Source organism: Ceratosolen solmsi, unplaced genomic scaffold, assembly GCF_000503995.2.
Source record: "Ceratosolen solmsi marchali unplaced genomic scaffold, CerSol_1.0 scaffold47, whole genome shotgun sequence".
NCBI lineage: Eukaryota > Metazoa > Arthropoda > Insecta > Hymenoptera > Agaonidae > Ceratosolen > Ceratosolen solmsi.
This window is the reverse complement of record NW_011948419.1, coordinates 2556319-2579967: the sequence shown is the minus strand read 5'-3', so window position 1 is coordinate 2579967 and position 23649 is coordinate 2556319. Positions and strand designations below refer to the sequence as shown.

Here is a 23649-nt window from a genome sequence, read left to right as displayed (position 1 = left end):
TAGAAATTAATTAAAGCTATGAATTTTGAAACTGTATTTATTAAAGTAAATACACTTTTTGAAATTGTAATGCATTTTATAGAAGCTTTTAATACAATATAATGTAAATATATTTCCATTTATATGTCATTTAATTTTAAACTATTGAATATTTTCATCACGGGGATAACCCTCGATATCACATAAAAAAATTCGAACTATCTAAATTTAAATATTTATTTAATTTATCAATCTACTATGTACATAATCCTGATTTTTATTAATAATTTTTATTACTAATTTTAATTGTATAAATATTGGTTTATATTAAATTTATCCTATAAAACATTGTCTATGTAATATCACCTACTTTATACATTTAATTAAAAATTACATACTTTTTTTAAAACCAAAATGGCATGAAAGTTTTGTATATAGAAAATTATGTTTAATTCAATCCTCATTCGTGTTATCATTACATCTATACCCCAACTGTTTTAGTAAAAATATTAGAAAATTGTTATTAAATTATGAATATACGATAAATATATAAAAGCTAAATATCAAATTACAATGCAATATCATAATAAATTATTGTTTTTATTTAAATTATTTATAAATACTTTATATTTTAATACAGAGACCATGATAAAGTAGAAATAAAAAATTTTATTTTTCAATTTTCGCTTTCATGACCTTTACATCTTTGTATATTGGACCTACTAAAATGATCAAGCCATTAATGATTTCCTTTCTATATTTCATAAATATGCAAGCTTAATAAATTAGGGAATGGCATGCAATTTGTTTCAAAGTTTTAGTGGCATTTTAATGCGTACATGTACATATTCTTAAATACGAAAGTATTTTTGATTTTTATCAAAAAGTAGATCTTGAATCTATGTTAGAAAGTACACGAACGGAGATGAATATCGAGCAGAAACGTTGGTTATATCGATCGTCGAGTACTTTGCCAACAGCAGTGCGAACCCTCTTTGTGTTGCTCACGGGTCACAGCGTTAATAACAATGCTTCGATTCACTTATCGGCATCTACGTTTCCAGTGGCGAACTTTTTCCTCGCAGCTCCATTTGAATCTCTTCCAAGCTCTTTCCCGCGGTCTCTGGTACAAATAAGTAGATTAAGAGCCACAAGAACGATGTTATTGCGGCGAAGCACCAGAATGGTACGTACGTACCGTAAGACTCCTGCAGTACCTAAACGCAATGCAACGATATGAAAGATAAAGAACGCGAATGAACGGGATAGTGATAAATATTGAGTAGACGATAAGTAAGAGAAAAGGAGGCAAGAACGGCAGTGAAAAACTTATTAAATACAAAATTTGAAACTATATCGAATCGAAACTGTAAGCATACCATTGTAATTGTTCGGTAACGTTTACTATTGAACTATTATTAGATGCATTAGATTACGTGTAATTTTAATTAGTATAAGAGTGGATAGAGAAATTTAAGTTTTGTACTACCATAAAGTAAGAAATAATTGAATGAAATGAAATTAATTTCAATTAACGATATTGATTTAATTACTGAAGTAATTTATAGTTAATAAATTAGATTCCCAGTTGGAAAAGAATAACATACACAAGAGTCTTTGTTAATTTTTTTTCTTTTTTTTTTTTTTCTTTTTTTTTTTGTTTTTTTTTTTTTTTTATAGATTATAATACAACGGTGAATTTTACGTTACGTTCCATCGGTCTAGTTAGTATTCGCAAATAGAATGTTAATATTAAAAGATAAGCAACTTAAAAGCAAATAATTAATCATCTTCGCTGTTATAAAAAGTTATAGAAAATGAATTATGAAAGCTATTGGTCAGAAATTATTATAAAAAGAAAAAACAAAAATAAGAAAAAAAGAAATGTTAAATATGCTTGTATTTGTCAGATTTGAGAGAAGCGCAATAAGAATATAAGTCTTATTATTATTATTATTATTATTATTATTATTATTATTATTATTATTATGTACAGTACCTGATAAATTTCTACAACTAACAGACTTCCCGTGGCATAAAATAGTGAGCAGTATAGAGCCGCTGGTACTTTAACATCCATCGGAAAGATTTCGCTGATATAACTTAGCGGTAGTGGATTGAGAGCTAAACCATATGCTAAAGCGTATGTCATGATGAAGAGAGTGGGTACCCACTTTATACCTGAGACGTCAACTTCCCAAGTTTTCAAGGTGAAAAAACTCGCTACAACCGATAGACTTAACACCGTGGCTGGTGCGGCGATCAATAGCAACATCCTCTTGCCAGTGCGCTTTACGAGAACAACACAAGCGAAACCAGACACGACAATGGCCAAGCCCGAAGCGAGAACGCTTATCTCCGTCGATACACCGAAACCAGCTTCCTCAAAGGTATAAGATTGGTAGGCGAGAATTGGGGCTGCGCCAGAAAAAATCATGGCTGACATAAGAATACCAGTTATACCAAATGCTTTTCTGCTTTCGACTCTCATTACAGACTCGGTTAATGAGTTCCAGAAAGTGATCTTCTCTGATTCCTCACACGAAACGATTCTTTTAATTTCTTCGAGTTCCTCGTCGACATTATCACGTCCCAGCGACCATTTCAAAACTCGTTCTGCTTTACCTAGTCGATTTTTTTTAGCCAAAAATATTGCACTTTTCGGTAGCCACATAAAACTCAGGAGAAACATTAACGGTACGGTCACGGCGATCAACGACATAACCAATCGCGAGGTCCACAATCCAATAGCATATATTATTAACATTCCAATGTTGATCCATACTGCTAACGATGCACTTAGAGGTCCTCTCGTCCTTTTCGTACTAATCTCACCAAGGTACATTGGAGTCACGCAATACGTAACTCCCGTACCAATTCCGGCTATTAATCGGCCTACGTAGAAAGCTGCATAATCCTGGGCGCAGGCGAATATGATCCAACTACTTATTTTTGGTATTGCCGCTATCAGCAGAGTCCATTTTCTTCCAATTCGATCCATGAGTAATAGGGGTATCACTGAGCCTACGCCCACGCCCACGTACATCAAGTTGATGATCCATGCTCCTTGTTCAGATGTTACCTTAGCGAGTGTATCATCGTGTTCTAATTTTGGGATCATCGGAGTGCTCCAACCTTCGTGAAAGCCACTGTCGACGATTAGAAGATTACCTAAAGTATCCCGTGTTTAAACGCATACGGGAAAATAGAGAGAAAATTTTTAGACCAAGTGAAAATCTAATCGCTTTATATTTGTGAATTATTTAGCTTTAAGGCCTTATAATGACATAATATGGGGCACCGTAGGAAACCCTTGAGATTTCAATCTCATACGATTAGTAATGATTTTGATTGGATGATTAGTTCATAAACAAGAATTGTTTTTAGGCGAGCGTGTAGGCATTAGGAGATTAGCATCGATTAAAATGTCACAATAATAATAATAATAATAATAATAACAATAATAACAATAATAACAACAACAATAACAATAACAACAATAACAATAACAATAACAATAACAATAACAATAACAATAACAATAACAATAACAATAACAATAACAATAACAATAACAATAACAATAACAATAACAATAACAATAACAATAACAATAACAATAACAATAACAATAACAATAACAATAACAATAACAATAACAATAACAATAACAATAACAATAACAATAACAATAACAATAACAATAACAATAACAATAACAATAACAATAACAATAACAATAACAATAACAATAACAATAACAATAACAATAACAATAACAATAACAATAACAATAACAATAACAATAACAATAACAATAACAATAACAATAACAATAACAATAACAATAACAATAACAATAACAATAACAATAACAATAACAATAACAATAACAATAACAATAACAATAACAATAACAATAACAATAACAATAACAATAACAATAACAATAACAATAACAATAACAATAACAATAACAATAACAATAACAATAACAATAACAATAACAATAACAATAAAAATAAAAATAACAATAACAATAACAATAATAATAATAATAATAATAATAATATCAAAATCATTATTGCCACTATATATAAATATAGATAATTTAAATATTCATTTAAATAATGTAATTATGCTGCATCTTGTGGCGAGTAATGCATGTTAAATGTATAATTGAAAAAAAGTTATAAATATTGTGAACATTAAATCGCTGAAAAACAATTTCAGAAAATATTTTTCTAGATTTCTAAAATTCTGAAAATTAACAATGAATGATCAATACTCTCAGTCGAACTAAATAATCAATTTTATAAACTTAAATTTATATTTGATGATGATTCAAATGTGTATGTATACTACTTATTAATAGTCAATAAGATAAATGAATTTGTGAGCAAAGAGTATCGAAGCATAAGTAGTTAGTGAAGTATTATTTATGTAAATGCCTTAAATGTTTATTTTATAGACTTGCATTTTATAAAGCAAATTACTTAAATGGAAATTATTTTCATATGTAATTTTAGTAAAGTAGCGGAAACAATAAATAAGTTAGGTAAGCACTAAAGACTAAAAGTTTTATACGGAAATTTCATTTCAAAGTTTTATACGAAAATTTTATCTAAAAATATTTAAAATAAATATAATACAAACTATTCTTATTAATTACTTTATATAAGAAAATTCATTCGCTTTTCTTACACCATTTATTTATTTATTTTCATTCTAATATTTCTCTACTTACTTTACGATTTTTTTCTATTCAATTTTCGTTTTTTTTTTTTTCCGGGTTTTTTTTTTTTTTTTTTTTTTTATTTGGATGGTGCCATACTTATAATACTTATTTAATTTGAGTGTAAAAGAAATTTACTCCTGCTTTTCCTTTCACACTTTATCGCTTTTTCCATACTTATATATAATATAACCCCAAAAGCCAAACTTTCCTTGCAGCTCTCTCCTTTGCGTAAGCTTAAGCACATCATACATACTTACATACAACACCGATCAGCACTTGACGTAAAAGTGAGTAATCCATTTTTAGTCTCTGCTCTTTGCCTCTTTTTACGAAAATCGACTTCTGGTCTAATGCTGCTGACTTTTATAGCATGAAATAATAAAGCTCAACTAAAAGTAAATAATATATTGTAAATAATAAAATGCAAATTATAAATAGATATTTGTTAAATAAATTGCTTAATTTTGATGAAATTAATTTCTTATAGTAGATGAATTACTAAAAAATTTTCATTCTCTATCCTTACTTGGACTATTGCATTTTTCCACCCAAACTGTTAAACAAAATATTATTTTTAATATATTCTTTATAAATTTTCTTCTTAACAAAATACATATTATTAAACATGACTACTAAACGAAAAATGAGTTGTATTAATACATATACTCCATAATTTTTACACATCCCGATGCAAACATAACTCTGAATTTGATTAAATAGACAAAGTGCAACAAAAATTAGTTCTGTATTATTATTTGGTTATTAAAATACCGAATCGTCATTACGAATATTATGTTATTAAAATCTAAATTGAAACTATACGTATCAGTGCGAATCGAATAATTACAATTTCAATTAAATAATTTTATTTTATCTAAACTATTTGGAAAAATAAATTTCATCCATTATTTTGAATATTATCGTCGTGTGAAAAAAAAAGATTTATTTCGAAATAATTCATCATGAGATAGATATATATAGTGTAAAATAAAAAAAGTAATGATAAATAAAGGAGTAATGGAGTGGTGAAGGAATTTATCGATTATGTTTTTGCAGAAGATAATGTATTTTCAACGATGTGCAACGTAATTACAAGTAAATAGACAAGCAAACTGGATGATATTGTAAAATTGAAACTTGGCACCGTAAACGTTCGCTCATTCTTACAATACTAAGAGCAAAAATTATGCAATAATTTCAACTTAGATAATAAGATATTTTTGCAATTCATAAGTGCTTAATAATAATTATATTAATTATATTTTTATTTTGTATTAAATAATCATGTATAAATATAAATAAACGTAAAGATCGTAAGCCCATAGTTGCTATAAAGTCTTTAAAGTAGAAAAATAATGGATAAGTGAAAAAATGCAAAAATTCGAGTAAATTGAGCATATTATGTTTAATATGCATACAAAAATATATCTATAATCGGATAGAAGAAAAATTTTGATCATTACTTTAATTATACTTCTATTATATAGAAATATATGAAGATAATTATAATCATGAACAATATTATTGTGATTAATATAAAAAAAAATTTAAATATACCTTCGATTTTTAATCTAAACTTATAATATAATACTAATTATTTTCTAATGCAAATTGCAATGCAGTCAGACTGTAATTATAAATATATAAAATATAATGGTTTTAGGGGTCATAAAATAGTCTTTAGTAAATTAATCCATCGACAAATATTCCATCTACATATACATAGGCATTATTATTCTCGGCAAAAGAAAGACATTTCATACTGGTACTGTACATTTATTTATGCAGAAATTTACGGAGAATATTTTCAATTTGTATAAAAAACACGGAATAAGTTCAAAACGAAACTTTGGTACATGATCTCTCGAATTTTCCTTCAAATAGAAAATAATTCTAGAACGCGAGTATACTTAATAAAATATAGGATCGGATGCATATTTTGCTTTTAGATGAGAAGTTAGTTTCTGGCAAAATTTTCGGTAGAGCTTAGCTATTAATAAATAGCTTTTCTACATATTAAATATCTTTAATACATTTATATTTACTACGTTTATATACTTGCGGAAACTAACAAATATACATACATACATTTCCGAGTGCGCAGTTATATTTATATGCTAAGTACATGTATAACAACACAAATGCACTCTTATATCTAATTACTTTATATGTTATGTTGAGTATTAATATGATAGAATTAAAGCATTCGGTTTGATTTTTATTACAAGATATAATTATGAAATGCACCGAGAGTTTTATTGTTAATGTGAAAATGGACGAATTAATAAGAAATGTGCTGATTACAATGAATATCAAAACAATAACTCATAAGTACATTGATGATATATTTCGTAATAAACCGACGTGCAAATGACTTACTCATATTTATTATTATATCGATGAAATGTTATCAGAAGAAAAATATTATACGATTAACAGAGAGATTAACATTCTAAAAATATTTATATTTTATTTCTACCAAATATAATTCGATATTTGAAAAATTATGTTTAAAAAAAAATCCGCATACCAAGTATATTGCTAAATACCATAACAATAGATTTATAATAATCTTATAGCAAAATTTATCATTTAATGCCGTTTTGTAAAATTGCAATAGTACAGATGGATCTACAAAAAACAGTTTGAAAATGTTTATCATAGGCAAAATAATTAATGTTTATTGAAGAAAAGATTAATTTCAATAATTCAATATATGATTGTGTATTTATTATGATATACTTAGGTATTCATATAATTTATGATATTTTGTAATAATATATGGTTAAATAAATAAAGGGTTAAATGAAAAATAAATATTAAAATTATGTCGAATTAATAAATCATAACAATAATTTTATTGCAATTTATACACTTTTTTCAGAAAATGCTTCCGATAAATACCCAGTCTTTTCTTCTTTTTTTTTTTTTATTTTTTTTGTCTTTATCAAGTTGATTGTTTGTATATACATATTCAACAATAAAATATGAGAGTGAATGTATGCGAGAGCAGTGGATAATGTCAATCCGACAATTCCTTAATCTAACGATCGCGACACAACCGCAGATGATAGATAGAGTTGAACGTTCATGGTATGTTCAACGTACATGGAGGCGAATTATCAACGTTGAGTACAAATGCTCGATGGATGGATGGACGATAGCTTGGATAGACTCAATATCTTGGAGAAATCCCTTAATATAGATCCCTCAATTTCTTTGAAATACTTGATTGGCAATTTGTTCCAAGTATATATTTCTCGATATTTTTAAAACTAATTGCAAAATAATCCTGAGCTACGGCAACAATTTTTCTAATACTTTTACTGCCTTGATTGCGGCAGTCACTATTTCTTTTATTGAAGTCACAACTTCAATTTGTGCATACACAGTTTTACAAATGGTGTGCAAATATTATTATTCCAAGATCGATTGCTTAACGATCGGCAACACATAAATATTATTGTTAGGATATCGAGTTTTTAATAACTTAGAATTATTATGTTAATCAAACTTCATAGACTTTAGCAGCCTTGATAATAAATCTTGAATAACGAAAATTATGATAATAAACTTTTCTTTGTATACATGTAAATTGTGAGACATGAGTTGTACTATTTCATCAAATTTATTTTAAATCTTGGTTAATGAAAATGAATATATAATTAAAGTTCTTGTAAGTTTTTAAGATTTTTATTAAATATCTGCATACACACAATGAGTTCATTAAAGAACAATCTACTGTGCATCTGCAGTTTGCATGAAAGTAAATATATTTAATAAACATGTTTTGCTTACATTTATTCTGAGTAATAATTCAACCCGCTGAAACAATATGTTAATTGGAAGCTTCTTACGTTAACTTTTTTATTAGTGTATATTTTATACAAACGTAATGCTATTCATGAATATATATACATAAAAAGTCAAATAATTGATGTCATTATATATTTTTTGTATTTTTTCTGCTTCTAATTGCCATTAAAATTCAAGTGATTAATATGTTATAAATATAAGATTCTGTTTTATTTTAATAATAGAACGAAATGGTTTTAGTTAATTTCTAAAGAAATGAGAAAACATAATAATCAATAATGTTAAATAATTTAACAAAATAATCTGTAAATACTTTATTTACACATGAACATAATATTGTTTTTACCCAATTATACATACGCGCATAAACACAGGTTATAACCTATACAAATTTATATATATATATATATATATATATATATAATATACAACTTTTTGCAATACAAATGCAATATGAGTTTGGTAAACATTTCTATGCATATAGTATGATAATTAAATAAATATATCTCATGCCTATATATATATATATATATATATATATATATATATATATTTAAATAATTATTTAAATATTACAATTATATAATGTTTGGAATAAAACATCGTATATTATTTTTTAATTTACTATATGTAAATTCTTTACATATGCGTCTATCTTCTTTCCATTCGAAGTCTAATTTTACAATTACCACATAGTACCTTATGAATTTTATTAATTTATAATATATAATATAACATTAATAATACCATAAGTTGATTGATATTTGTCATTATAACAGTAATTGTATTATTAAGTAAAATTGTCAAACAATTTAATTTTAATTTATGGTTTGAAAGATTTTTATTTTATTTAAATTCACTTAATATAAAGAAACGATGTGTTTAGGCATCATAAAATAAAATAAGGTCATTATATGTAATATAAAAAAATAATAATAATTTTCTTACAGTAGAAAAATGAAACTTAATATTTTATGCAAAATGTTATACTGATACTGATTACGTGAATTTTAAATCCATATTTACAATTAAAACTTTAGATATACTATTATCATCTGCTATTTTTAATTGCTATTGATCACAGCGATTATCTATAATTGGTGTATTCAATTAATAATTAATAAGGTAATCAGATACACATATTACAGATCCCTAAAGTTGTGAAAATTTAATTGGTATTATGAAATCCATACTTCGTAATATTCATTATTAGTTTAATTTAGTTTCTGAATTCCAAAAGCTTTGATCGTTACTATTAATGACTAAACTCTAAGAAGCTTAGGCATCGCGATAATTTTAACATCCAATTAGTTTGTATATTTATCGTACAAGATTTATTTACCAATTTTGCTCATATTTAAAACGAAATTGTAATTAATGGATCAATATGCATGCCCCGTGAATTTAAATTACTGTTCAATATCCAAGTACTATAAAAATTCTACCCATTTGAAGAAACACCAATTTCCAATGTAGGTTGACCATATGTAAACAATTAAGCGATAAATCAGACAGCCATTTGTCTGGCAGAGAATGCACATTATTCTTGTAAACCTCGTATAAAATAAAATTACTGATAAATCTATTGTTCATTTTTCGTGGCAAATTGTAAAAAATAGATCGACAACGCACTTAATTGCATTGTACTCGGTTGGCTCGGGGCATAGAAAAAAAAAGCCGGGGGCGGTTTTCCAATTCATGATATATTATGCTCGGCTTAAGTTGACAAGAAATCGATATGTTTCTTGAATAAAAAAAAAGAAAGAAAGAAAGAAAGGAAAAAGAAAAAAAAACAAAATAGTCAATGGAGAAGTAGTGGGAGAATTTATGAAAATAGCGCCGAAATAATACGCGACTTTACTTTTATCTCCCTCTCTCACACGCACGCACACACACTAACACACACTAACACACACTAACACACACACACACTAACACACACACACTCTCTCTCTCTCTCTCTTACTCTCTTATATTCTGCGTTAAAAAGTTTCCATCGTCGTTATTGTTCTTGAGTGCAGAGCCTCGATTTTCTACAACACAAGCGGAAGTAGATTGGTCTTCGTCCGATTCACTCGTGGTTGTTTTTTTAATTCGGGTAACGGCGCGCATGACGAAATAAACGGGAGCTTATGGATCAATGGATCGATAAGTGCCACGTGCGGCTGAACCAGCTTGCGATCCATTATTTGTTCGGCCAAACGTGTGGGGAACGGCTTGTTTGCCGGACAGAAAACCGCGTCTACCTGTCGGGACCTCGCTTTTGTCCGCTACTGCTTGACCCGCTTTTTTTTTTTTTTTTTTTTTTTTTTTTTTTTTTTTTTTTTTTTTTTTTTTTAATGACTTTTACTTCCTTGATAAACTCGTTTCACGCACAGAATTATCTTGCTTTTTTCATTTTATTTTTTAATGGCAAATTATGCAGGACCTCGATGAAGATTACAATGTTTTATAATACAGGTGGAAATATTGATAATTATTGAAATGAAAGTGAATATCGGCCGTGCAAACGATATTAGATAAACATGAGAGAAGTAAAAGTTTTCGAAATATTGAATAATAATAAGGACTTGACATCTAATTCATTGAAAGCAAGAGAATGTGTAATAAATTTTAAAATAGTATGTCGTTACTTTTAGAATAGGAAAGTAATTATGTATCTGTCATGAAATATTGTGAAATAAAAATTATCAATTTAGTGATAATGTATTTCGATAAAATTACACTAATGGCTAAGAGTATTTTAATTAATTTAGAGCACAGCACATGATTAAAAGGAACTCTTTAGTTATAGAAACCATTTACTTTTCAAGAGGTAAGAGTACGTTTTCATAATAGACTACTTCAATTTGTACAAATAGCCTGACAATAACTTGGTTAAATGGGAAATATTTATGCTCAATATAACTAGAGGTCAATAATAATGTACGTTAAAGAATTTATTTCACGTAAAATAGAATAATTAACGTTGCATGCACATATCATTTGTAAAAATAAAATTATTATATATAATTGTTTTAATTTATATTTCAATTTACGCTTTTTCTCAACAATCTATATCTATCTTTATTGCCTATATATATATATATATATATATCTGTGAATCACGTTATATTTATTATTAATTTTTATTGTTGAAAAATGACATCACTGTCTCAACCGGTTTTCGTATCCTTCGTCGTTTTCCAATTCACCAAATATTTAGAGGATTACATAAATATGTGTCATTACAGAAAAAAAAAAATAAATAATTGATTTCTACCGAAAAGAGCATATTTAATTCGTATGAATGTGAACAAGAACTACAAATGGAATTTACCAGAGTATTTATTATGCTTCTTCATAAATTGGCTTTTCAAAATTAGTTTATTATCAAAGATTCAAACAAAATTACTTAACCCTTGGCAATTTTTTATTACGTCAGTTTTTCCATTAGTTCTATTGAAAAGTTAATATTATTAAAACTATTATTAATCAATGTATTATATATTCTCTACAAATATAATGTTTTAATTAAATGTATCTTTTCTTAAAGATATGTTGTTACCTTAAAGATGATTAAATTATATAAATATAATATCAACTAGGCAGTAGTATGATTAGAGGAATTAAAACGAATTGAATGAAATTTATGAATTTATGACCATTCAATTGCGTAATTAATCAATCTAAATACATTTTTTAACTCAAGCCACACAACACACTAATGTCTGTTCTTGCTATTAAAATTTAGTGTATTCATATTGATTTAAGAAAACTTATTGTTATTATTTAAGAAGATATCTCTGTTTGGAAAAATTAGAATACTAATAAGGTTAATATGCAGTGTAATCTGATATTTAAATAGTATCAAGCTACATGTATTATAATTTAAAAAAATTTCAGTCGCTCGTTATTAGTAATATTTTAATATACAATAAAATGATAAATATTCAAAGTTTTGGAAAAACAATTCTCCATTTATTATTAATTAAATTCATAATTGAATATGAATTGCATTTTTATTTGTGATATGAATAAAATTTAGTACATGGCTTTGCATTTATAAATATGTAAATATACGCAATTTATATATAAAAAAAAAAACTATATCACTATTTAATACAAATTTAATATTTCACAGCTCTAAATTATTTGTAATAATTTTCAGTTTTTAAAAATATTCATGGCGCTTCATTAAAACATCAGGTATTATTGTAAATCATAATTGTAATTAAACAACGAAAATCGATAAAATAATGTATCAATGATAGTTACAAACCACAATATTCTATTTCGATAAAAGTCCTTAAATTTTAAAATTATTTTATATAAAGTAAAATTTTCTATGGATATCACGTACAATTTAGAAATTAAATTTAATAAAACTCTGAAAAACCTTAATTTTTCCATCTTCTCGTGTTCAAACAAATACTAATTTCTAAAGAATTACATGCCCCCACGCTCTTTTTTTCTTGCACTTTCTCATTTTATCTCAATTCATCTTTATTTCTTTCCGGATAAAGTAGTACTAATTGTTCAATTAATTAAATGTTACATTATGCATATGAATTACACTGACGTTAATTTCATGTGTCAATCATGGATGTGTAATCGTAATCCTTGGGTATTAATGAAACTAATCGTTTTTGTAATGCTAATCATTTTGGATGGATTACTAAAGTTTGAAAGTTTTGTTACTTTGAGCGCGTAAAAAAAAAAAATCTATATGTTCATTATGATAGTAGTGTTATGAAAGCATTTTGTTTTCTTATCGTTCAATTTTAATTAGGAAATCAGTTTAATAGATCCCATTGAGGAGAAAATAAAACTTGCAGTATTAAATGCTTCGCTCAGATGATTTACTTTTAATTGTCGGAATTCATGACATAATTAATTTTTATGTTAAATATATAAAATATAAAATCTCGGATAGACTTACGACTTACCAAAATAGTGTAACTGCAACGGAAATACAGTCGAACGATTGACACAAAATTATATATTTGTTTTATTATATTCAAAACAAGTATCACAATAATAATTTCAATAAAAAGTAGCAATTTCTATCACGAAAATTAGTTACATTCGGTTCCATGATGCTTAATATGGTGGACAGGTGATCACCAGCTATTAAAGTGCAATGAGACACGGCGTCACGTTATAATTGCAGGATCACAACAGAACGAAGTCGAAGCGAAAACACACGGCCGATTGATGCTCGATGATTATATGAAAAAGGCATCTATCCCGGTCTATCCCCACTCCGTGATACTATGTGACACCGTGTAAGAAGTGGCACCGGGGGCTGACATTGTTATTGGCAAACTTGACTTTTCCTCGTACGTATAAAAACATAATATATCTCGACCTCCTCTCCTTACTTACTTTTATACTTAAGTAGGGGAATTGAAATAGAAAGCAGTATTCCAAACTTGTTTATACAATGGGTCCTGTCTCCAATACTTTTACATATCATAGAATGTGAATCGAGAAAAATCCTACAGATTATACAGACTTTGGTTCTAAACAGGTCAGTTGCGAGAAAAATTTCAACTTTATCCATATTTATGTGAAATTGTTAATTATGAAATCTCTCTATGACTCTGTATGTATGAATAAATTTATATATTCGCATAAATTAACTGCTACACTTATGTTCTAATGTTTCAAATGGCATTTATTCCATTCTTATCATCTTTATATATCTTATAATTTTTTTCTTCTTTTTTATAATGCGTATTTATAATCATTTGTATGGCTTAAAGCAACGATTTACGTGGCTTAAATAAAACATTATATAAAAACAATATAGAGTATTTGTCATTTATAGTAAATGCTTATATGACATTGTTACACACATTTCAATTGCATCGTGAAATTTTGCAAAAGAAAAAAAAAATAAATAAATAAATAAATTAATAAAAACAAAAAAAAAAACAAAAAAAAACAACAACAACAAATAATAAAAAAAACTTGAATCGATATAATATATTACAAACAAATATTTTAAGTTAATTTAACTAATTAAAAATTTTTATATACGGATGAAAATATAATTACATTATATATATTCATGAAATTTTTTAAAGAATGTTTTCATTTAAAGAAAAGTATTTTCTGAATTCATTCATACATGATTGTAAAAAATTTTTCACATTTTCATATTTCGACGCACATTGTAATTTAATTAAATACATTTTACACATACTTCATTGAAAGATAATAATTGTAATAAATGTAATCAATTTAAATATTTTCAAATTTCTATAAAATGGATTTTAATTTCTAATTTATCAATGCTTGATAATAAATTTGAGAAAGCTAAAATATTTTCACTTTGAATTATTATTATACGTATTAATTGTATAGTGTTATGAATTTTTCAAAAAAAAATTAATTTTTTCATAATCACAATCTCTACAAAAATAACAGCTATAAAAGTTATTTTGTAATTAAAATGGAAATATAAAAATAATTTTCAAGTTATAAAAAATATTTTTTTAATACATTTATGGTAACAACGATCATCCTTGAAAATCTAATATTCGACATAAGTTTCAAAGTCCGTCTTAATTGTTCAGTAACATTAAGATAAATGAAATGTTTTATAATTTAATAGAGAACTCATATAATTTTATAAACAATAAATTTTTTAAATATCTAACTTATACTATGCAAGTTGATGTTCTTTGTTTTCAACTTTTAGGTAAAATCTTTCTTATGCCCAAGCTGCTATTGCTAATATATTATTTCATAATATATTAACGTTAATTAATTTAATTGTCGTTAAAAAATTGACGAAGTAAAGTTATTCTTACATAACCTTCTGTAATGATATTTATTCCATTTACCTTGCACTGGATTATTATTTGTGTCAGACATCGCACCGTCATAATTCAAGTTTATCTAGAATTTTCATCCATCCAACGTTATTCGGGTCAAATGCATTTCTTTCTATTCATTTTTATTCCTTTCGCTTTATTTCTTACCTTATAATAAATAAATAGAATTACACACTCTAGTTGCACTTTAGGGGATTGTTTAGTTTATGGAAATTTTGATATTGATCGATCGTTTTCTCTGTGGGAAATGGGTTGATGATAACTTCGTTGTTTGTTTTAAATAGAATAACGAGATTGATGTGAATAATCAGATTTTAATCGAGTTATATAGTTTTACGTAATTGCTACATGTATTTACTGTAATAGAATTATTTATAAGTGTAATTGTTTGATTATTTTGTATTCCTTTTTTTCTATTGCCGGTGACGATAACTGTATAATTTGCAAATACATATATTATTCAATTTGCAATAATAGGAAGTAATTAAATTTATAAGAGAAACTAGTTTATTTTTATGCAATTATTGTAAGTGAATATAAGATTAATGTTCTAGATGTAATATGCAGAATTAGCTAATAAATATTTATAATAAACGATTATAATTCGATATAATCTTTAGAGAAAATAAGCCAAAAATAATATAAGTATTATGTATACATTAATTCAGTCTACTATTAACGTCGTGTCACTCTCAACATGCATTCGATTCAAAAAGTTTTCAATTATAAAATGGATTCTAAAATAGCTATTTTGACATAGTTTAGTTAAAGAAGAAAAAAAAAAATAACTCGAAAAATTTGTATACCGCCAGTTTTCACTGGCTGATATTAATTTAATTACAAACACACTTGTGTAAAGTAAGCGCAAAGCTGACGAATATTTTATTATCATCGTAATACAAAAGCCACTACAGCATATATATCATTTGATTATTTTGATCCTTTGTCTTTTAATTTCCTTTTTCGAAATCCTCTGCTCTGCCTTTACAAAAGGAATTTCATTTATTGAGAAAATGCTTTCGTGAATAATAGCCAAGTCGAGAAATGTAGTCCAGATAGTGCCGCGATCTTGTCCCTAAAGTATATTTGCATTTGCATTCAGTAATTAAACTCCTTGCCAATTCCCGCGCAATATCGCCGCCATTTTGTCAAGGCTCTCGCTACTAGAGACGCAAGTAGTAGTCTTATCAAAGTTCTCCGAAAGCGGCAAGTACACGCACGTACTAACATAAAAGCAGCGCTTGTAACAGGCTTATTCTATTGAGGAATAATTTCGCAAAAGCAGAATATTCGCTTCTATCCTCAACGATACTTGGTCATTATGGCTTTGTTCCAATGAACAATAAATTGCTGCATGTTTTTAGGCGCTTGTATGATCATCAGTTTTTACACGTTTATGTGGATAAATATTTCATATTTCCTTAATACAATTATTTATTAATTAATGCTCATTTCATATAAAAAATCTTGAACGTAATTAAGGAATAATTTTTATTGTACTTTTTATTCATTCGAATCAATACATTTTTTATATCGGATTTTTCATTCAGATATCAAAAAACGAAAAACATTTAATGAATACTAAAAATATCTACGCGTCTGTCGTAGTTAAAATATTATTGAGAAAATTTGATATATATATATAATCTATAGAAACAAATAGTTGTAAGAAATTCAAAATTTTAAACTATTTTAAATAAATTTTAAAGTCAAACTTTTTGTCTCGTTGATCTTCTCTTTTAATTAAAATAATAAAATTAATTTTAATAAAGATGTTTTGTATCGAATTTTTTTTATAAATATTAAACATAAATGAGTGTAACTATATAAATAGATCTTCAAATATAAATCAGTTCCTTTCTCTTTGTATCCTTCATTTCAAGGTTATCCCATTATGACTTCGTACACTTTTATTTTATCAAGTAAGAAAATATTTTGAAAAAAAAATAAAATTAAATCTATATTAATCATTAATATTTGATAAGGCAATTTAATATTTTAGGTTTTCCACCGTTTTCATCGAATAATAGACAATAAAAACAATTAGAAATATTACTATAAATTTTGTTGTATTTAGATTTGAGTTTTAATTTATTTTCAAAGCAACGCAATTGACACATGATTGTATTATTATGAAAATTATCAAATATTACCAGAAAATTACCAGAAAATAATAACATTATAAATCAATCTAAATAATTGTAAATTCATTTTAATAATTGGATAAGTGAATTTAGATGGATTTTTCAAATAAACTTTATTCAAATGAATACCATTTCTTGTATTTCCAAAAAAAATATATCAATTAAGTACCTTAATATATAATTTAATCAGCTTTAAAAAAAATTTAATAGTATATATTTGTTAACATTGAATATTTATTAGAATGTTTAGCGAACTGAATTTTTGTAAAAATATCTACAATTATTAATTATTTACGGGTATAGTGGAATTTTTAACTTATATAAAAATATTTTTTCTTTTGGAGATTTTTCAGAAAATTTGCAATAAAAATGGGTTACTTGTGCATACAGCAAACAGAAATCAAATAAAAAAATTATATATATTTTTTAATATTAAAGGTGTGTTATAATTGTATTATATTACAAAATATATATTTATACACGCACACATATATAAAATTATATGTGAATACATATACAATAATATACTATATCCGTATAATTTCAAAATCAGTTTTTTACTTTTTAATTTTGTAATAAAATATTACTAATATCTTCTAAACATATAGAATAGACAATTTTAAAAATTACTTGAAAATATAATTGGTTGTTAGTTAATCGATTATTTTATTCCATTAAATATTGCATTAGAAATATTGATTTTTTCATACACTTCTTTTTAATTTTTTTTTTTTTTTTTTTTTTTTTTAGAAATTTATTTAATTCTGCAAATGTTGGTACATTTAACATTTAATAGCATTTTTACAGTTTACTTTTTATTCATACGATATTATGAATTGGATTTTACTATAAATTCGTTTATGGAAAAGAATTGCTATTGTGTTATTACAAATTAATGATTTTACAATTCTACTTTTATAATCCACGACAATTGAACGACAAATTATGAATTCAGTTTTTTGTGCTCGGTTAATTTATGAAGTCGGTCTTGTTTTTTTTTTTTTATTGTAAAAATTCAGTAAATAAAATGATGTTTAATTTATAAAAGTATAAGTACATTTAATCAACAATGTGGAGAGGAATTTAATTGGGAGATGCAAAACTGTAAATGCATCAAACACTTCTCGGAAGTATTCGCTTTATAGGTATCATTTCTTAACATTACAACCTTATATTCAATGACAATATTATTTTCCATTAAAAGTAACAGTAGTATAAGAATGTATAAAATGAATAAATCTCAATAATTTCACTTTTTAATTTTATAAATAACGTATGCTAATCGTCTTAGTTTTCGACATTTATATTTATTTGTTCGGCTACCTTTGTAATGTCATGGAATATAAATGTAAAATATATAATTAATTGCTTATCAAATATCCTTATCAAATTTCATATAAAAAATTGACGGGAGAGGGAAATTGTTCTTTAAATTCTATGTACATTCGTCAGTAATTACTTTACTTTTACCTTTCCTCTTATCTGAATTTGATATCCTTCGCTTGATTTACTTCCAATTTCTCAAATACTAGACATCGTAGTCCGGTTGCTGTAATGCAGCACAGGTTGATTCTTACAAAGCACGTCGATTAATCACGTTGTCCTGTCAGACTTTGTTTCGCACCGGCGCTTCGGCGTTAATTACAAGCGAATAGAACCGGAGGCGCCGTACGCACTGCATCAAATTGTTCGGCGAGAAAAAAAAAGAGCCCAGTGTATTTACCTCGTTACCTTCATATCTATTTAATGATGTAGACATATTTTTTCGTTGACATCTGCAACTAATTTATCATTTATTCGGGGAACGCAAATTATCGTTGAAGATAAGAACGCTTTTTTTTTTTTTTTTTTAATGCCTCTCATAGACGGATTTTATAAACGCAGTATCTCATGCTGTTTATCTTTGTAATTTGTTTTTTCCAAAATTCCATTATTTTCCGCAATACAAATTTTAACTTTTTAAATCTGTATCTTCATATACATGATTTTTTAATGCACCGCCTGTAACTCAAGCTTTAATGCTAATTTATTTTCTCAATTCACAAATGCATTAGATTATACGTTTTTTAGTTCAAAATTAGTACAATTTTATATATTAAAAGGTCTGTAATATAATTGAATTTAAAACTCTCAGATATAATTCATGCTTCATTATCAAAATATATTCTTAATATATTATTAGATTTAAATTCTTTGCTGGGTCTATATTGGATAATAGACTTTCAAAATAAATTAATATTTTATTATATACTATATACGTGTATGTAATTTTACTAGATGTAAAACAAATCTAATTATAAAAATGTAATAAATAGTCAAAGGAATCATACAGTGACATATAGTACTTTAAAATATGCGACGGATAATAAATTCCGAGAAAAAAATTACTTTGTTATCGACAATTTCCAATAGGATCCAACCCACTCTGGCAGTTTATACGCATTAAAATTTAAGTAATAGACATTTAATGTAATGATGTCATTATTATTATCTTTTTATCACATTAATTTAGTATTTCGTTGGAATTATAAAATATTGAACTTAATAATATTTAATAATATTTTATAATTAAGTTTATGTAAGAGCATAAAAATTAGTTGGCTATTTATGGAGCTGTCCTTTTTTTTTTTTTTTTTTTTTAAAGTAACTCCGTAATAAGTTTATAAAAGATGCGCTTTTCTTAATATTGCTTGTCCCTTAATAACTTTTCATTAGGGAATATACAGTAAAAACATGAAAAATTTATAAATCTTCCAATGTATATTGGAATGAAAAAATGACGCGGCTATTCATTGAAATATTGTTAAATACTTTCAAAATTATAGGTTGAATAGTAGATTTCATTCCGATGGAATATGTATCTGAATGAAAGCAAAGAAACGAAAAAAAAGAAAAGAAAAAATATCTTAATATAGGAAGCAACTTGCGGGTGAATCATAATAATAAATGTATAAGATATCGTAAGCCATAATGCCCGTTAAAAATATTATATTCGTAAATATAATTTTTGTATCGAGCGTCAATGCCTGTAAAGTTTCGTAATGAATTCGTTATTATCATAAATAATACAAAAATTGTTAATTTGAAAAAGCATTTAAAAAATAATATCGAAAATAAGGACTACAGCATCAACCAATGTTTTTCATACATTTGCGTACATCTTATCGTTAATCGATAATGCGACATCGAACAAGCCAATAATCCCAATAGGCCATTGGAATTACAAGGACAGAGAACATAGTCTATCTTACCGAAAATAACTTCCCTCCTCATCTTTCGATCTCTCAACCAGCCAGCCTCCGGTCGATACCACCTTCAAGAAAATATAAACGAACAACCCCTCGCGATTAATCACTTGAGCGCGTCGAAGCTTCGGTATTTAACGGTAATTAAACACCTATGACTGTGGCCCGATGGACTCCCGCGAAACTTCCCGCGATCCGCGCGATCCCGGCATTCGCGCTCGACTTTCGTCGTTAAGACAAGGTCGGACGACGAAACAATATTAACGAGCGCAAAACTGACCGCTGGGTTACTGTAAGCGCAACACCAACTCCTAGCGCCACTTATTCAGAGAGTCGGTACGTTGCTTTCTCCTTCCATCTACGCCTTTTCCCATCTTTTCATTTAATTTCCCGTGCACCACTTCTTCATCTCACTCGCGCGTCTATTCTATCTTATTAGAGTTCCTTGTCTCACATGATATGTCCATTTGCTTTAATCGGCTGATAAAATTCTCCCTTTCCACAAAATACCGGACATGCTCGCGATCCTTCAAATCATATCTCTCGGACGTCAATTAACAGATGCTTACAATTATTTATCATAAATCTCTTTTCGTTCATACAATACATAATTACTCTTTAAATACGCCGAATTTTATCTCGTTTTCAGACAAAAATTTTGTATAATGATAAAGCGTTACCTAAGAATGTTTGTAAGTAATCAATTTTCAGCGACAAATGTTTTTATTAATTTTAGCGAAGAAATTATATCGAAGAAAAAATTATACATATAATGTTCTATTTCATTTTCATTATTGATTCATCAAATTGATTCTCATTTATTTCAAGTCATGCAATTATTATGTAATAATTTTTATTCCATAATTATATCCTTCAGAATATTTTACTGCCAGATTAATAAAATTTATCAGTCGATCTGATGGGAAAACAAGTTCTATCGTTATAAAAATATATTGTCATAAATAAATAATTTATATTACGTATTCTAATTTTTATTATTTTACGAACTCTTAGTTATTTTATATCGTAATAGACTATATGCATATTCCGTATTATTCTATAAATATTACGACTATCAATCGACAATATCGTATAAAATAATGCATTGCGTTTTAATTTATCACATTTTTTCTATTAATATAAATCTATAAATATTAATTGCAAAGCTTGGCTTATCACATATAACATATGACTTTTATCTTGTAAAGTATAATATGTAAAGGTTGATGAAAAGTTTTGTATTTACTAAACGTAGGTTATATTTGTTCAATAATAATAGAACTTTGCATGGTTTTTCATGTTTTTAGTTTAGAATTTACAAATTTTGATAATAATAACATTATATTCATATATAGCGTAAAAAAATTGCAAAATACTTATTGAATATGTGACGAATAATATCAATATAATTATTTTGAAAAACGTATTAATTAATATTGAAAAATTATGGCAACTTGAAATTTTAAAATGTTTTACATATATATATGTTTAAAAAAAAAAAAGAAAACAATATTATTTTAAGATTACAATACGAACTTTATTGCTTTATCGTGAAAGCAAAGATAATACAGTTAAACTATAAAAAAAAAAAAAAAAAAACTGTTTACTTATATAAATCTCATTGTTTAATAAGATATGTTTAAGATGCATGAAATGTGAGTCATTTATGTATACATTATCTTTTCCACTTTATCTTAGCTCATTGAATACATAACTGTAGACAGAGAGAATAATCTAATGAAGTCTTAGTTTAAAACTCGGAATAATTTTGCAAGAAGATATACTTCTGACAATTGCGAATTCATAAAATAATGAAAATTGCTAAATTAATAGAATAATCTTCCATAAATAAAATGAATATGAAATTGACGAATGAATATGAAATTATAATAGAAATTTTTGTTGCATGAAATATTCAATACCAACAATAGTACATTGAAATATATTGTAAAAATGTCTTTTAAGGTTCTTGCGATTTTATTTTTATGTAAATTTAAAAATACAAATGGGGATTTAAGGAGAGACACTAGCGGCTTATAGTTTAAAAATGCATTGGTCAGCATTAAGTATCTATACTATAATCTTTTGAAAATTAAGCGTGTATAGTTAATAAATATTATTGAAATTATTAATAATAAATATTGTAAATGTGAATATTTTTAAAATATCAAGAAGTTTAAAAGATTTGTTAATTAATCATGTTATGTTCATGATGAATTTTCAACTATTGGGGTCTTTATTATGTAAAATGTTTGATAAACCATTATTTATATAAACTTATATAATCAAATAATTTTATGAAATGCGCCATAACGAAATGTTTTCACAACTAGTATTTTCTGAATATAATCCTAAATAATCATAAAAATTTTTTATTACTTCCTTTCATATTCTTATTCTTATGCATTACAGTTAAACTATAAAAATGATTTAATTTTATTTGAGTTCTGTGTATAAATTATTCGTAATTGATATTTAATAAGCTTAATAGGCCGATGTTGTTTTTGCATTAATAATTAATCTTAGCAATTACCACGTTGAAATAAACAATATTATATACAATCATGGTCAATATGACATTGATTAGTTTATATTTTTTTTTTCTATTTTTAATAATTTCTTTTAGAAAAAAAAAGTAAATTTTTCAAATAATAACGATGGCATTATTACAAAATGTAAAAATATATGGTAAATTCTTTATTTAATCTGTTTTATATGAAAGTTAAGAGCGTTTTATAATACGAAACGAGTAAAAGATCAAAAATTAAACGAAGTAACGTAATATTGTAAATTTTCTAAAATAAATTAGTTGAAAAGAGCAGAATTGATGTAAAAGAATAATTTATTATTTACAGTAGATGTGAACATGAATGTGAACTTGGAGTTATCTAATTTCGGCTCGT

The 23649-nt window shown here is 26.1% G+C and overlaps 2 protein-coding genes across 5 annotated transcripts in view; both read right to left on the bottom strand.

Annotated features, from left to right (window-relative positions):
• The window catches only part of GluRIB (Glutamate receptor IB), a 170286-nt gene that overhangs the window by 87141 nt on the left and 59496 nt on the right, over nucleotides 1–23649 (bottom strand). The gene's annotated exons all lie outside the window — the stretch shown is intronic.
• Nucleotides 834–13548, bottom strand: LOC105360537 (facilitated trehalose transporter Tret1-2 homolog). 2 transcript variants are annotated; one of them, XM_011497459.1, is made up of 4 exons: nucleotides 13462–13548; nucleotides 4975–5106; nucleotides 1979–3150; nucleotides 834–1196 (listed from the first exon to the last, which is right to left on the bottom strand). In XM_011497459.1, exons 2-4 carry the CDS (start codon nucleotides 5015–5017, stop codon nucleotides 1032–1034), a joined length of 1380 nt encoding a protein of 459 aa, XP_011495761.1. In that variant the 5' UTR covers nucleotides 5018–5106; nucleotides 13462–13548; the 3' UTR covers nucleotides 834–1031. The 2 variants fall into 2 exon arrangements, with proteins under 2 accessions (XP_011495761.1, XP_011495762.1); XM_011497460.1 differs by lacking the exon at nucleotides 834–1196 and adding an exon at nucleotides 1878–1936 and having other exon boundaries at nucleotides 1970–3150.

Bases quoted from the DNA above. Each gene is read 5' to 3' on its own strand.
- LOC105360537 (XM_011497459.1), bottom strand. From the start codon at position 5,017: ATGGATTACTCACTTTTACGTCAAGTGCTGATCGGTGTTGTAT. The intron at 3,151-4,974 runs GTAAGTATGTAT...GGGATACTTTAG, and splicing joins AGTGCTGATCGGTGTTGTAT to GTAATCTTCTAATCGTCGAC. The intron at 1,197-1,978 runs GTACTGTACATA...CATTGCGTTTAG, and splicing joins TAGTTGTAGAAATTTATCAG to GTACTGCAGGAGTCTTACGG.